Source organism: Rhinoderma darwinii, chromosome 4 (genome assembly GCF_050947455.1).
Source record: "Rhinoderma darwinii isolate aRhiDar2 chromosome 4, aRhiDar2.hap1, whole genome shotgun sequence".
NCBI lineage: Eukaryota > Metazoa > Chordata > Amphibia > Anura > Rhinodermatidae > Rhinoderma > Rhinoderma darwinii.
The window spans coordinates 92902300-92919305 of record NC_134690.1 but is presented as its reverse complement, the minus strand read 5'-3'; the positions used below and the strand labels follow the sequence as shown (position 1 = coordinate 92919305).

The following is a 17006-nucleotide window of genomic DNA, read 5'->3' as shown; positions in this document are numbered from 1 at the left end:
CTCCTCCCCTGATTGAACTTGGTAGACAAATGTTTTCTTCAAACATACAAACTACATAACTACTATAAGTAAAATGGTAACTTGATTTACATGACATTAAAGGGGTTATCCGGTATTAGTAAATTAATGTTACTTTTTTGTATAAATAAAAGTACAATATTCCAATATACTTTCTGTATTAACTCCTTAATAAACGCCCATAAGCCTTTTCACGGCAGTTATTAACCCCTTAAGGACACAGCCTGTTTTGGCCTTCAGGACACAGCCAATTTTTTCAAATCTGACAAGTTTCACTTTATGTGGTAATAACTTCGGAATGCTTTTACCTATCCAAGCGATTCTGAGATTGTTTTTTCGTGACACATTGGACTTTATGTTACTGGCAAAATTAGCTCGATACATGAAGTATTTAATTGTGAAAAACACCAAAATTTCGCGAAAAATTGCAAAAATGTGCATTTTTCTAAATTTATATGTATCTGCTTGTAAGACAGATAGTAATACCACACAAAATTGTTGCTAATTAACATCACCCATATGTCTACTTTAGATTGCCATTGTTTTTAGAACATCCTTTTATTTTTCTATGACATCACAAGGCTTAGAACTTTAGCAGCAATTTCTCACATTTTCAAGAAAATTTCAAAAGGCTATTTTTACAGGGACCAGTTCAGTTGTGAAGTGGATTTTAGGGCCTTATATATTAGAAACCCTCGATAAGTCACCCCATTTTAAAAACTTCACCCCTCAAAGTATTCAAAACAGCATTTAGAAAGTTTCTTAACCCTTTAGATGTTTCACAGGAATTAAGGCAAAGTAGATGTGAAATTTTAAAATTGCAGAAATTCATATTTCATCTATTTTTTTTGTAACACAGAAAGTTTTACCTGAGAAACACAACTTAATATCTATTGCCCAGATTCTGCAGTTTTTAGAAATACCCCACATGTGGCTCTAGTGCACTTATTGACTGAAGCACCGGCCTCAGAAACAAAGGAACACCTTGAGGATTTTGGGACCTCCTTTTTATTAGAAAATATTTTAGGCACCATGTCGGGTCTGAAAGGCTCTTGCGGCGCCAAAACAGTGGAAATCCCCCAAAAGTGACCCCATTTTGGAAACTATACCCCTTGAGGAAATTATCTAGGGGTATAGTGAGCATTTTGACCCCGCAGGTTTTTTGCAGAAATTATTCGAAGTAGGCCATGAAAATGAAAATCGACATTCTTTCAAAGAAAATATAGGTTTAGCTAATTTTTTCTAATTTCCACAAGGACTAAAAGGAGAAAATGCACCATTACTTTTGGAAAGCAATTTCTCCCGAGTAAAACAATACCCCACATGTGGTCATAAACGGCTGTTTGGACACACGGCAGGGCTTAGAAGGGAAAGAGCGCTATTTGGCTTTTGGAGCTCAAATTTAGCAGGAATGGTTTGCGGAGACCACGTCGCATTTGCAAAGCCCCTAAGGGACCAAAACAGTGAATTCACCAAAAAAGTTACTCCATTTAGGAAACTACACCCCTTGAGGAATTCATCTAGGGGTGTAGTGAGCATTTTGACCCCACAGGTGTTTCATAGATTTTATTAGAATTGGGCAATGAAAATAAAAAAAATCATTTTTCTTCAATAAGACGTAGTTTTAGCTGAAAATGTTTCATTTTCTCAACAAATTAATGAAAAAAAGCCCCCCAACACTTGTAAAGCAACTTCTCCTGTGTACGGCAATACCACATATGTGGTCATAAACTGCTGTTTGGGCACAGAGTAGGGCTCAGAAGGGAAGGAACGCCATTTGGCTTTTGGAGTACAGATTTTGCTGGATTGGTTTCTGGGCGCTATGTCGCATTTGCAAAGTCCCTGTGGGACCAAAACAGTAGATCCCCCCCAGAAGTGACCCCATTTTGGAAACTACACCCCTCAAGGAATTCACCTAGGGGTGTAATGTGCATATTAACCCCACAGGTGATTGGCAGAAATTTGTGTGCACTTGATGTTGCAGAGTGAAAATGGGATTTTTTTTCCATAGATATGCCAATATGTGGTGCCCAGCTTGTGCCACTGCAGACACACACCCCAAAAATTGTTAAAAGGGTTCTCCCGGGTATGCCGATGCCATATATATGGAAGTAAACTGCTGTTTGGGCACACTGTAGGGTTCAGAAGGGAGGTAGTGCCATTTGGCTTTTGGAGCGTGGATTTTGCTTGTAGTAGTTTTGTTTGGAGTCTTACTGGTGTTTCCGTTTATAATGTGGGGGTAGATGTAAGCCGGGCGGAGTATATGAGGGGCATAGTCAGGTGGTATAATAATGGGGTAAAAAAAAAACAATAAAATGTTCCATAGATGTGTGTTATGCTGTGACACAATCCTTTCTGCACAGGCCGGTGTCGCACTAATAAATGGTCTTTACTTATTCCCCCTTTGGTCCACACTCGGGATCTTTGCAGTTTGAGGAATTTTGCTGGGAAGTGTTGTCCTGGTATAATACGGGCACCCTCGCTTCCAGCAGATATGTTTGGGCCCTCACCTTCCTGGTTCCCTAATTTTAGGGGCCTTGATAATTCGCCACTTGAAACAGAAGAAACGTTCCCCTCGGGCCGGCACAACTGCATATTTTTATTTCCTGGCTTATTGGAGCCTTAACTAATTTTATTTTTTCATAGACGTAGTGGTATGACGGCTGTTTTTTTTGCGGGACGAGCTGTCGTTTTTATTGGTACCATTTTGGGGTACATGTGACTTTTTGATCACTTGTTATCCTTTTTTTTTTTGGGAGGCAAGGTGACCAAAAAACAGCAATTCTGGCATATTTTTTTAAATTCTTTTTATACAGCGTTCACCATGCGTTATAAATTACATGTTACCTTTATTCTGCGGGTCAGTCTGATTCCGGTGATACCTAATTTATAGCACTTTTTATGTTTCACAACTTTTTGCACAGTAAAATAACTTTTGTAAAGAGAATGGATTTTTTTCTGTCACCAAGTTGTGAGAGCCATAACGGTTTTAATTTTTTCGTCGACGGAGCTGTACGAGGGCTTGTTTTTAGCGAGACGAGTTATAATTTTTATAGACACCATTTTTGGGTACATGCGACTTTTTGATCACTTTTTATTTCAATTTTTGGAAGACAAAGTGACCAAAAAATAGCAATTATGTCAGTATTTTTTAGTTTTTTTTTTACGGCGTTCACAGTGCGGAATAAATAACATAATATTTTTATAGTTAAGGTCGTTACTGTCGCAGTGATACCAAATATGTATGGCTTTATTATTTTTTTCAATAATAAATGACTTGATAAGGTAAAAAGGGCGATTGTGTGTTTTGTGTTATATTTGAAACTTTTATTGTATTTTTTACAACTTTTATTTTGACTTTTTTACACTTTTTTTTTACACTTTTCTTTAGTCCCACTAGGGGACTTGAAGGTCCAACTGTTTGTTTGATGTTCTAATACATTGCACTACCTATGTAGTGCAATGTATTAGAACTGTCAGTTGTTCACTGACAGCAAGCCGTTCAGGCTCCGCCTCTGGGCGGGGCCCAATCAGCATCCGTAATGGCAGATAGGAAGCCATTGTTAGGCATCCTGTTGCCATAGGAACATAGTAACAGTCGCCAGCCTTGCCATCGCATGGCAGGGCTGCCGATTTCATACAAACCACTTTGATGCAGCGATTCAATGCAGGGGTTAATGAAGGGGTTAGCTAGCTCCGGTTCCTGCCGATAGATCGGGGTGTCCGCTGTAACATACAGTGGACATCCACTGCTGAAGACGCTGGCTCAGCTTCTGAGCCGGAAGCTGAGCCGGCACCATCTTGCCGATGGTACCGGAAGCCTCCTGTGCCCCGCCGACGACGTGGCATAGGAGGATTCAGGTACTGGCAGACCGGGAGGTAAGTATTAGCCCTCCGATCGCCTTTGCAGTCACCGGCAACCCAGCGATCACGTTGCTGGGGGGCCGGTGGCTATAAACTCCTCACATGCTGCTATCTCTATTGAACGCAGCATTTGAGGGGTTAATCGGTCGGATCGGAGGCTAGCTCCGGTCCTGGCCGATACCTCAGGGTGCCAGCTGTAAAATACAGCTGTCACCCGGCGGTAATGTCGCTGGCTCAGATCCTGAGCCAGCTCCATCTATTTCACGTACAGTTACGTGGAGTTGCGGGAAAAGTCCATCTCCCATCACGTAACTGTACGTGAAATGGCGGGAAGGGGTTAAGGAGTACTTATGCCACAGCGTTGCCTTTTCACAGCTCTCATAAGCCTGGCACAGGTGCCCTGTGCCGACTACAGCGGATGTCGGGCTGCTTAAAGACAGCCGGGCTTCTGCTTCAACAATTGGGATCGGAGTTACCTCCGTTCTCGGCTGTTTAACCCCTTAGATGCTTGGGTCAATTTTGACAGCGGCATCAAATAGTTTTTTTCAGAGGGAGGGGATATCCTCTGTCACCCCATCCGCAGCCCTGCAACGAGTTCACAGAGTTCGGATGGTTTCCATGGCAGCTGGAGGCCCAACAAAGAACCCCAGGTTTTCCATCAGTGTATGCCTGTTACGCCCTGCCAGAGTCAGGGCCTTATAAAATGCCCGTCAGTTTTAGGGTATGTTCGCACAGCATATGTTTGAGGCAAAAAAATACGAGGCTGATTTCAAGAGAAAACAGCTCCTGAATCCAGGCATTTTTGGAGATGTTTTGAAAATGTTTTTGATTTTCACAAGCATTTTTAAAGCGTTTTTTAAAGCCGTAATAATAAATAAGGCATAATAAATTGCAATACAGAAGTATTGCAGTGTATTTTAAAAGCGATCAAACGATCACATAGTGAAGTCCCTTAGTGGGACAAAAAAAAAAATGTAAGAAATTGTTTAATAATGTTTATAATAAATAAATAAAAAATCCCAAGTAAAAAAATAAAATTTAACATAATTTTTCCCCTTACAAAATGCTTTATTATAAAAAAAAAGAACAAAAGCTACAAATAATTAGTATGGCCATAACAACCCTAACTATAAACCTATTGTGTTATTTAACCCACTTTTATATGTTTAATCCACTTTTTGTGAAAAAATAGTAAAACATAGAAAACGATATAAATTTGGTATCGCCGTAATCGTAATGAACCGTAGAATAAAGTTATTATGGTATTTATACCAAAAGGTAAACGGTGTAAATTTAAGGCGCAAAAAAAAAATGGCAGAATTTCAGTTTTTTTCCACCCCCACCCCCAAAAAAGTTAATCAATAAATTATATGTACCCCAAAATGGTGCCAATAAAAAATAGGACTCGTCCGGCAAACATCAAGTCCTCACACGGCTAGGTCTACGGAAAAATAAAAAAGTGCGGTGATCAAAAAACCTGAAAAAAGGCTGGTGACTAAAGGGTTAATTCCTTACGGTTTTCCAGATCTCTGCTGGCTGTTCTTCAGTAGGAACCTTAATTGTTTAATTCCAGTGGATAAAATCATGTCCATGGTCATGTGATGGACACACAGGTGCTGGGATCATTGGAAGACTAGGCTCTGATACACATACTGTAATTGTAACGATCCCTGCACCTGTGTGTCCATCATATGACCATGGACAGAATTGTATCCACTGGATCTAGACAATGAATGATCCCACTGAATAACAGCAAGCAGAGCTCTTGAAAACCTTGAGGAATTAATACAGAAAGTATATTGGAAAATTGTATAACTTTTAATTATACAAAATATAACAATAATTTGCTGAAACTGGACAATACCATCAAAGGCCTCATGCACACGGCACAAAGTTGTATTTAACTGGAGTCACAGGGACTCTGAGTGCCGCTGTACCATTCTTTGTGGAAGCGTCGCTTCTAGGGAAAAATACCTCCGTAATACAGCATGCTACAATTATTTTTCTGTTGAATTGGTACATCATTATAATAAATCAATGGTGATAATAAGAGCTAAACATAGACGTGAGCGAAGAAAATAATACTATGATATTCACAGCTTTATTGTTTCTTATAATGTGTTGCACATACCAGACACGAATAAAAAACCCTAAAATATAGCTGGATTATTTCTGAGCACAACATGCGTTTACAGTACTATTAAGGGTATGTGCACACACAAAATAAAAAAACTTCTCAAACTACAGAGCTGTTTTCAAGGGAAAATAGCTCCTGATTTTCAGACGTTTTTTAATCAAAGTCGCATTTTTCGCTGCATTTTTAACGGCCGTTTTTGGAGTCTATGAAAAACAGCTGAAGAAGTGACATGCACTTCTTTTTCACGCCCGTTTTTTCGTGGCCGTTTTGAACAACGGCCGCGTAACAAAAGCTCCGTCGGAACAGAACGCCGTTTTCCCATTGAAATCAATGGGCAGATGTTTGGAGGCGTTCTGAAAACACTCTGTGTGAACATATCCTAATACTAATATTATTTCATCATTTATAGCAGATCTGCTGAGAACACAGTGACAGCTCCAACTTCTCCATATTTGTATATACTGTATGACTTTTTAATTACTCCAACTTTTCTACACTTAGATATGTGTGACATAAATATCTATCTACATACAGCAGGGCTCATTTTGTCAGTGCACTAGAGCTGAGTTTGCCATCTAGTCATTTGCCACAATTCATTGTGATATCCCATTGTGGTATCTGAAGATTTATTATTATATAAACTTGTTATCATCTTTAACAACACTAAAAATAATGTGGAATACACAAACAAAGTAGTTACATGGCGCATTCAGATGTAGCAGAGCTTAATACAGCTAAATCATTTTTGTATGGTGATAACTTACAGTGGTATGATAATAATAGTAGCTTTACTAGCATGACTATTTAAAACCATTGATACTGTAATACCTTATGATGTGATAATGAGCTGAACAAAATGATAAACTCAGCTCTGCTACATATGTATAAAAAGTTTTGTGCACTTATGGCGGTGCACTCATTTTCCTTTCAACACAAGTCATAACTAAGTGACTTACCTGGAACATTTCGGGGTGCATGTGACCAATCACCTGGTGAGCCCCGGCAGCCTGTATCCGTGGAGTAACATTTGAAGGGCCAGGGCCCAGCATTAAGCGTTGAGGGACATTTAGAGGCTGCATAAGCACTGGAGATGGAGGCACAATTGTATGAGTGGACATCCTGACAGATCCGGACAGCCGGGCAGCACGCAGCAAAGAATAGGATATACTTCTAACTGTCCCTTGCATCTTTATTAACCCTTAAATGGCCAATGGAAGGTGACGTGCAGTGAACCTTAACCCAGTCTCTCTGTCCCTGCAGCTCAGGCACCATTTCAATGCTTCACTATCTCCTCCCTCCCTCTCTCGATTTGTCACACGGTATCACTCCCACTAACCCTAGGGTCACAGGTGCCTGACCTCTACTTTGTAACACTAGGGACATTACACCTGTGCACATCTGGCAAAACATCTTCTGCGTTAAAACTGACAAATATGTGGTCACCGTAAATATTATGCCAAGGACTCGTGACGCTAAATATCTGATAACTGACTGGGAAAAACATTCAGTAGATTAATCTTGTCTCAATGCTGCTGATAAAATATATACAAAGTCCTGGATAATAAATACATAAAACTTTTTACTAGAAGCATGGGTGACCTGAACCACCATGGTGTCTACATGTTCCCAAATATGTCTGTTATTTCAAAGGATACAGTGTGAGGTATGGTAATAGATAACCACAAACTAACACACAAATAAGAAGTTACTCATTACAGTGGGGTCTACGTAAAGCATGATCAACTGCTGGCAAGCAAATTGTTTGTGAATAATACATTACACGTTCTTTCTACAGAGCCAGATCCAATGAGTAAGGAGATTTTCATGCCCCAGATAAGTGGCACCCAGCTGTGGAAATAGTTATACCCATCTGCTTAAAGTGTAACTAAACTTTCAACAAACTTTTGACATGTCATAGTGACATGTCAGAAGTTTTGATCGGTGGGGGTCCGAGCACTGAGACACCCACCGATCACTAGATTGAAGCAGCAGAAGTGCTCGTGTGAGCGCTTAGACGCTTAATTTCTAATCTGCTTTTTTCCGAAAGCCGACGTAGCGGGATACGAGCTCATAGACTTTCTATAAGTCCGTACACCGATACATCGGGTTTCCGAGAAAAGACGATCAGAAACCAAGTGGCTCAGCGCTTACCCGAGTCATTCTGCTGCTTCGTTCTAGCGATCGGTGGGGGTCTCAGTACTCTAACCACCACAGATCAAAACTTCTGACATGTCACTATTACATGTCAGAAGTTTGTTGAAAGTTTAGCTACACTTTAATGATGTGTAATTCATAGTTATGTTAGACCAGGCTCGCATCTGCTATTTTTTCCTTTATTATTAAAGGGGTTTTCCACTACCGGACAACCGATGACATATCCACCGGATAGGTCATCAGTATATGATCGGTGCTTGTCCAACACCCGGATCCCACACCAATCAGCTGCTCCGGCTTCCTTCGGGCACCGGATGTCATTGCACACTATGCAGTGTACGGAGCCGGAAGCAGTTGGCTCCGTACATTGCAAAGCGGGCGTGCTGCCAAACTGCAGCTCTGCTCCTATTCACTTAAGTAGGAGCAGAGCTGAAGTACTGCAGCCATCTGCTTCCGGCATGGATGTCCGGTGCCTGGAGGCAGCCGGAGCAGCTGATTAGTGTGGGGTCCGGGTGTTGGACACGCACCTATCATATATTATATGTGCGGTAGTGGAAAACTTCTTTAACAACTAAACTAAATAAACTGGAAAACTGAATTGCAGAATGATTAACTTGCATTAATTGCTCAATCCATATTGAAAATAAATATTTTATTTTAGCAGTCATGCTGGAACAGAAAAAGGCCTTCCCCAAAGTTGGAAGTATACATGTAAAGGATTTGCCTGACACAGCTTCTGTGTCGACGCCCGTGGTTAATCAGCCTGCATCTGTTCCTAGGTCTGCTAGAGTGACTCAATCTGCTACCACTCAGGCTGGTAGGCTGAGGAGTGGGAGAACCTATCGCAAGCCTGGCCAGACGGTTCTAGCTCCCGCCCTTGATCTACTTATACCTTCATTTGCTGCTTGTCCTTTGCCTGTGACTCTCCTGTTTCCTGGCTCTGCTGTTTCTGCTGTTACCATTGACCTCTGCTTATATTGACCCTGGCTTTACTGACTATTCTCCTGCTCTGCATTTGTTACCACATAACACTCCTGGTTTGACTCGGCTCGTCCACTACTCTGTTGCTCACGGTGTTGCCGTGGGCAACTGCCCTACTTCCCTTGCTTCTGTGCACCCTGTCTTGTTTGTCTGTCGTGCACATATTTAGCATAGGGACCGTCGCCCAGTTATACGCTGTCGCCTAGGACGGGCTGTGCAAGTAGGCAGGGACTGAGTGGCGGGTAGATTAGGGCTCACCTGTCTGCCTCCCTATCCTGACACTACATAATCACAGGCCAGTTTACCTTTTCTACCTAGGTCCCTGTCACACTATGGACCCCCTTGATGCCCTGGCTCAGCAAATGCAGGGTCTCTCCCTACAGGTCCAAGACCTGGCTCAGAGGTGCAACCAGCGTGATGCTACCCAGGTAGTACCCTCCACACCACCTCTTGAACCCCACCTCAAGTTGCCTGACCGGTTCTCAGGGGACCGGAAGACCTTTTTCTCCTTTCGGGAAAGTTGTAGGCTCTATTTCCGTTTAAGGCACCACTCCTCAGGTTCTGAGAGCCAGCGAGTGGGTATAATTATGTCCCGGCTCCAGGACGGCCCCCAGGAATGGGCCTTCTCCTTGGCCCCTGACGCCCCTGAACTCTCTTCTGTTGACCTTTTCTTTTCGGCTCTCGGACTCATCTATGACTAGACAGACAAGACTGCCTTTGCCGAGAGTCAACTGGTGACCTTACGTCAGGGTAAGAGACCCGTTGAGGAGTACTGTTCTGACTTTAGGAAGTGGTGTGTAGCTTCTCGGTGGAATGACCCTGCCTTGAGTTGCCAGTTTAGATTGGGTCTGTCGAACGCTTTGAAAGTCTTGTTAGTTAGTTATCCCTCTTCTGACTCTCTAGATCAGGTTATGGCTTTAGCGGTACGTCTTGACCGACGTCTCAGGGAACGACGACTTGAACGTTTTTGTGCCTTCTCCTCTGGCTCCACTATAATGGCTCCCGAGGCTCCGTTGCTTCGTTCTTCCACGGAAAACTCGGATGAACCGATGCAACTCGGGGCCTCCATTTCTCCCCAACAATGTAGAGAGTTCCGCAGGAAGAATGGTCTCTGCTTCTACTGTGAGGATGGCAAGCATCAAGAGAACGGCTGTCCTAGGCGTAAGAATAAGCAGCCGGAAAACTTCCGAGCCTGGGCGCACAGGTATTTCCCGTATACATGAAACCTAATAAGATCTTGCTTCCCTTTCAGGTCTCTTTTTATGGTAGGTCTGCCACCGGCAGTGCCTTCGTGGATTCAGGGTCTTCTGCTAATATTATGTCTATGGAATTTGCTATGTCTCTAGCTATGCCTTTGGTTGATTTGCCTAAACCTGTCCCGGTAGTGGGTATCGACTCCACTCCACTTGCTAATGGTTATTTTACGCAGCATACCCCTGTTTTTGAACTCATTGTGGGCTCCATTCATTTGGAGCAGTGTTCTGTGTTGGTGATGCAGGGATTAACGCGTTCGATTTGGTTTTAGGCCTTCCTTGGTTGCAGATGCATAATCCCATGTTTAACTGGAATACTGGGGATCTTACTAAATGGGGTAATGAATGCATGACGTCCTGTTTTTCTATTAATTTGGTTTCTCTCGCTGAGGAGGTGAACACTCTACCTGAGTTTATTCAGGATTTTGCTGATGTTTTTTCTAAAAAGGCTTCCGAAGAGTTACCTCCTCATAGAGAGTACGATTGCGCAATCGATTTGGTACCAGGAGCTAAGCTCTCTAAGGGTAGGATGTTTAATCTCTCTTGTCCCGAACGTAAAGCCATGAGAGAATATATCCAGGAAAGCCTGGCCAAGGGTTACATTCGCCCCTCTACTTCTCCGGTAGGTGCTGGCTTCTTCTTCAAGAAGGGTGGTGGTCTTAGGCCGTGCATCGATTACCGAAACTTGAATAAGGTCACTGTAAGGAACCAGTATCCCCTTCCTCTGATTCCTGATCTCTTCAATCAGGTTCAGGGGGCCCAATGGTTCTCTAAGTTTGATCTTTGGGGGGCTTATAACCTTATCCGAATCAGAGAAGGGGATGAGTGGAAGACTGCGTTTAACACGCCCGAAGGTCATTTCTAATACCTCGTCATGCTCTTTGGGTTGTGTAATGCTCCCGCGGTCTTCCAGAATTTCATAAATGAGAATTTAAGAGACTACCTGGGGGTATTTCTTGTAGTGTACCTTGATGATATACTTGTGTTTTCCAAGGACTGGTCCTCCCACATTGAGCATGTCAGGAAGGTGCTCCAGGCCCTTCGGGAAAACAAACTTTTTGCTAAAACCGAAAAATGTGTGTTTAGGGTGCAGGAGATACCATTTTTGGGTCAAATCCTCACTCCTAACGAATTCCGCATGGACCCTGGCAAGGTTCAGGCTGTGGCTGAATGGGTCCGACCTGCCTCCCTGAAGGCTTTACAGTGCTTCCTGGGGTTTGCTAATTATTATAGGAGATTTATTGCTAACTTCTCGGTCATCGCTAAGCCTCTTACGGACCTTACTCGCAAAGGTGCCGATCTCCACCACTGGCCTCCGGAGGCAGTCCAGGCTTTTGAGGTCCTTAAGAGGTGCTTTATCTCTGCCCCAGTGCTGACTCAGCTTAACCAGATGGAGCCATTCATCGTGGAGGTTGACGCCTCCGAGGTAGGAGTGGGTGCTGTCTTGTCCCAGGGTACTAGGTCTCTCACCCATCTCCGTCCCTGTGCCTACTTCTCCAGGAAGTTCTCCCCCACTGAGAGTAACTATGATGTGGGCAACCGCGAACTCTTAGCCATTAAATGGGCATTTGAAGAGTGGTGCCACTTTCTGGAGGGGGCTAGGCACCAGGTTACGGTCCTTACCGACCACAAGAATCTGGTTTTCCTAGAATCTGCCCGGATGCTAAACCCGAGACAAATTCGATGGGCATTGTTTTTTACTAGATTCAACTTTGTGGTCACCTATAGGGCTGGTCTAAAAATATTAAAGCTGATGCGCTGTCGCGTAGCTTCATGGCCAGCCCTCCTCCTCCGGAGGATCCTGCTTGTGTTTTGCCCCCAGGTATAATCATATCCTCTGTTGATTCTGACTTAGTCTCTGAAATTGCGGCTGATCAAGGTTTGGCTCCCGAGAACCTTCCTGAGAACAAGCTGTTTGTTCCCCTGCAATTCCGGCTAAGAGTACTCAGGGAAAATCATGACTCTGCACTATCAGGCCATCCAGGCATCCTGGGTACCAAGCACCTCATTGCTAGAAACTATTGGTGGCCTGGGTTGCCTAGAGACGTTAAGGCCTACGTCGCCACTTGTGAAATTTGTCTTAGGTCCAAGACTCCCAGGTCCCGACCAGCGGGCTTACTATGTTCTTTGCCCATTCCCCAGAGACCTTGGACCCATATCTCCATGGATTTTATCACTGATCTGCCTCCATCCCAAGGCAAGTCGGTGGTGTGGGTTGTAGTAGACCGCTTTCGTAAGATGTGCCACTTTGTGCCCCTCAAGAAACTACCCAATGCCAAGACGTTAGCTACCTTGTTCGTCAAACACATCCTGCATCTCCATGGGGTTCCTGTCAATATTGTTTCTGACAGAGGGGTACAATTTGTTTCATTGTTTTGGAGAGTTTTCTGTAAGAAGTTGGAGATTGATCTGTCCTTCTCCTCGGCCTTCCATCCTGAAACTAATGGCCAAACTGAGAGGACTAATCAGTCTCTAGAGCAATATTTAAGGTGTTTTATCTCTGACTGCCAAGATGATTGGGTCTCCTTCATTCCCCTCGTCGAATTTTCCCTCAATAACCGGGTCAGTAACTTGTCAGGGGTCTCCCCATCTTCTGTAATTTTGGATTTAATCCACGGTTCTCCTCAGTTTCCCCTGGTGGTTCCAACAATACCGAGGTAGATGTCGTTCATCGGGAATTGTGCACAGTCTGGGCCCAGCTTCAGAAGAACCTTGAGGCGTCCCAGAGCATACAAAAGACTCAGGCAGGTAGAAGACGTTCTGCTAACCCCTTGTTTGTGGTCGGGGATCTGGTGTGGCTGTCTTCAAAAAATTTGCGCCTTAAAGTTCCGTCCAAAAAATTTGCTCCCCGGTATATAGGGCCGTACAAAGTCATTGAGATCCTTAACCCTGTCTCCTTCCGGCTGGAGTTACCCCCGTCTTTTCAAATACACAACGTGTTCCATGCCTCCCTCCTGAAACGTTGCTCCCCGTCCTTAGCTACCTCGAGGAAACCTCCTGTCCCTGTTCTAACCCCTGAAGGGGTGGAATTTGAGGTTGCCAAGATTATGGACAGCAGGATGGTCCAAGGCTCCCTCCAGTACCTGGTCCATTGGAGAGGATACAGGCCTGAGGAGAGGACTTGGGTACCCGCCCGGGATGTTCACGCCGGTTTATTGCTCAGGAAGTTCCACCTTCGGTTCCCCAGCAAGCCAGGTCCACCTAGGAAGGGTCCAGTGGCCCCTCATAAAAGGTGGGGTACTGTAAAGGATTTGCCTGACACAGCTTCTGTGTCGACGCCCGTGGTTAACCCCTTCAGGACACAGCCTGTTTTGGCCTTGTGGACGCAGGCGATTTTCTCAAATCTGACATGTGTTAGTTTATGTGGTAATAGTTTGGGAATGCTTTTACCTATCCAAGCAATTCTGAGATTGTTTTCTCGTGACATATTGTACTTTACGTCCGTGAAAAAATTTGGTTGATAAATTTAGTATTTATTTGTGAAAAACACCAAAATTTAGAGAAAATGTGCAAAAAAATTTGAATGTATCTGCTTGCAAAACGGATATTAATACCACACACAATAGTTACTAGTTAACATCCCCCATATGTCTACTTTATGTTTGCATAGTTTTTTGAACGTCCTTTTATTTTTCTAGGACGTTACAAGGCTTAGATCTTTAGCAACAATTTCTCACATTTTCAAGAAATTTCCAAAACCTATTTTTTCATGGACCAGTTCATTTCTGAAGTGGCTTTGAGGGCCTTATATATTAGAAACTGCCCATAAATCACCCCATTTTAAAAACTTCACCCCTCAAAGTATTCAAAACAGCATTCAGAAAGTTTCTTAACCCTTTAGGCGTTTCACGGGAATTAAAGCAAAGTATAGGTGTAATTTACAAATGTAATTTTTTTTGCAGAAATTCATTTGTATTAGAAAAATTTCTGTAACACAGAAGGTTTTACCAGAGAAACGCAACTCAATATTTATTGCCCAGATTCTGCAGTTTTTAGAAATATCCCTGTGGCTCTAGTGCGGTAATGGACTGAAACACCGGCCTCCGAAGCAAAGGAGCATCTAGTGGATTTTGAGGCCTCATTTTTATTACAATATATTTTAGGCTCCATGTCTGGTTTGAAGAGGTCTTGTGGTACCTAAACAGTGGAAACCCCCCAAAAGTGACCCAATTTTGGAAACTACACCCCTCAAGGTATTTAACTAGTTGTATAGTGAGCATTTTAACCCCACAGTTTTTTTTGCTGAATTTATTGGCGTTAGTCTGTGAAAATTAAAATCTACATTTCTTCTGAAGGAACACAGACATTTTTAATTTTTGCAAGGAATAAAGGAGAAAAAGCACCCCAACATTTGTAAAGAATTTTATCCTGATTACGGCAATACCCCATATGTGGTCATAAACTTACATTTGAACACAATACAGCACTCAGAAGGGAAGGAGCGCCATTTGGGTTTTGGAGCTCAAATTTTGCTATAATGGTTTTTGGTACCATGTCCCATTTGCAACGCCCTGGAGGGACCAAAACAGCGAAGACCCCCCAAAAGTGACCCCATTCACTATCAGAATCCAAGAGAGCAAATGCCTCTTCAGTGGTATATAACTTGCGTGCCATTTTTTTACTTTTTTTTTTTTGTACTTATTTTTTGTAACAGTTTTAATAAAAGTAACAAAGAAAAAGTCCACTAATCCATTGATCAAAAAAACGCATCGCGGTAAAAAGAAGCGACATGACCTATCTTGAGGCGGTTTCCGCCTCCAAAACCCCATTTCAATCAGTCAGAAGGGTAAAAAAACACCTCGACGAGTGTTTTGACGAGTTTTTGTCAAACCTGCAAAAAACTCTGTGTGAACACAGCCTAACAATGAATCAATGTATTTAGAATTTACAGACGTGTAAAATATATGAAGAGATTTATATAAGTATATGTGTGTATACGTATATATTACATGTACGTATATATCTATATGATGTTATAGATATATAACATCCCTAATTATTAATTTTTAGTATTAACAAATTTCAAATATATGTCTATATATAATATATATTACGTGTGTGTGTGTATATGTGTGTATATACATATATATATATATATATATATATAATATAGACGTGTGTATATATATATATATATATATATATTTATATATACACACACACAGTATATAAATATATATATATATATATATATATATATATATATATATACATTATAAGCCCTAATTGATTATTAATTAACTAATTAATTGTCCTAGTCTGAGTACTATCTACCTAAGCTGTAACTAGCTGCCTACACTAAACTATCTATGTGGAGGTGGTTTGTGTGTGTTTTCACTTTCATTGTGTCCTTATACGAGACACACAGCAGCTGCTCGGCACAGTGCTTCTTCTTCCCCACTGTCTCAGAACGATCTGACAGGGAGGGAGGAGAAACATTGTAACAAACAGCACGTAAGTTTGTTGCTGCAACAAACTTTGCTGTGAACACCATGATAGATTTATCATGGTGATCATGTCATCAGGACCGACACCAATCCGGTCCTGATGTCTTCTCTCAGCACTTGCTGAGAGATTCAGAGCACAGGGAGAGCGCTGTGCACTCTGTTCTGACAGCACGTAGATTAACGTGCTGCAGGACAAAAGCCCAGCACGGCAGCCCGTTAATCTACGTGGGCTGGTCGTGAAGGGGTTAATCAGCCTGCATCTGTTCCTAGGTCTGCTAGAGTGACTCGATCTGCTACCACTCAGGCTGGTAGGCTGAGGAGTGGGAGAACCTATCGCAGCCTGGTCAGACGGTTGTAGCTCCCGCCCTTGGTCTATTTATACCTTCATTTGCTGCTTGTCCTTTGCCTCTGACTCTCCTGTTTCCTGGCTCTGCTGTTTCTGCTGTTACCATTGACCTCTGCTTATATTGACCCTGGCTTGACTGACTATTCTCCTGCTCTGCATTTGTTACCACGTACACTCCTGATTTGACTCGGCTCGTCCACTACTCGTCCACTACTCTGTTGCTCACGGTGTTGCCGTGGGCAACTGCCCTACTTCCCTTGCTTCTGTGTACCCTGTCTTGTTTGTCTGTTGTGCAGATATTTAGCGTAGGGACCGTCGCCCAGTTGTACGCCATCGCCTAGGATGGGCTGTGCAAGTAGGCAGGGACTCAGTGGCGGGTAGATTAGGGCTCACCTGTCTGTCTCCCTATCCTGTCATTACAATCCAATTGTCTAAACCAGTGCTTCTCAAACTGTGAGGCGCCCCCAATTTGTTGCTGAGGGAGGCAGTTTTAGCTGAAGGGATTATATGCTGCCCAGGCCTTTATGGCTGCACTGATCTCAGGTTTAGCAACATACAACTGACTCCTTTTGTGCTTATTATAATGTTCTACTTGGTCTGGAGACAAATTTTAAGATGAATTGAGGTGATTTTTGACTCTGACCAATGATGAGGCCCAGACATAACCATGTTCTGGATGGTGAGGCAATAGAAGAAAACTATTGAAAAGCCATGATCTAAAATGTCTTTGTATGCTGTAGCATTAATATTACCCTTCACTGAAAATAGGAGGCCTAGCCCAAACCCTGAATGACGGCCCCAGACCA

At 42.8% G+C, this 17006-nt stretch overlaps 1 protein-coding gene across 1 annotated transcript in view; it reads right to left on the bottom strand.

Moving 5' to 3' along the window:
• The window catches only part of AGXT (alanine--glyoxylate aminotransferase), a 68735-nt gene extending 61460 nt beyond the window's left edge, over positions 1–7275 (bottom strand). Inside the window, exon 1 of the mRNA XM_075861355.1 lies at positions 6976–7275. Coding sequence (XP_075717470.1) covers positions 6976–7206 — 231 coding nt within the window. The 5' untranslated portion in view covers positions 7207–7275. The remainder of the gene's footprint in view (positions 1–6975) is intronic.
• Between the last annotated feature and the right edge of the window lie 9731 nt (positions 7276–17006).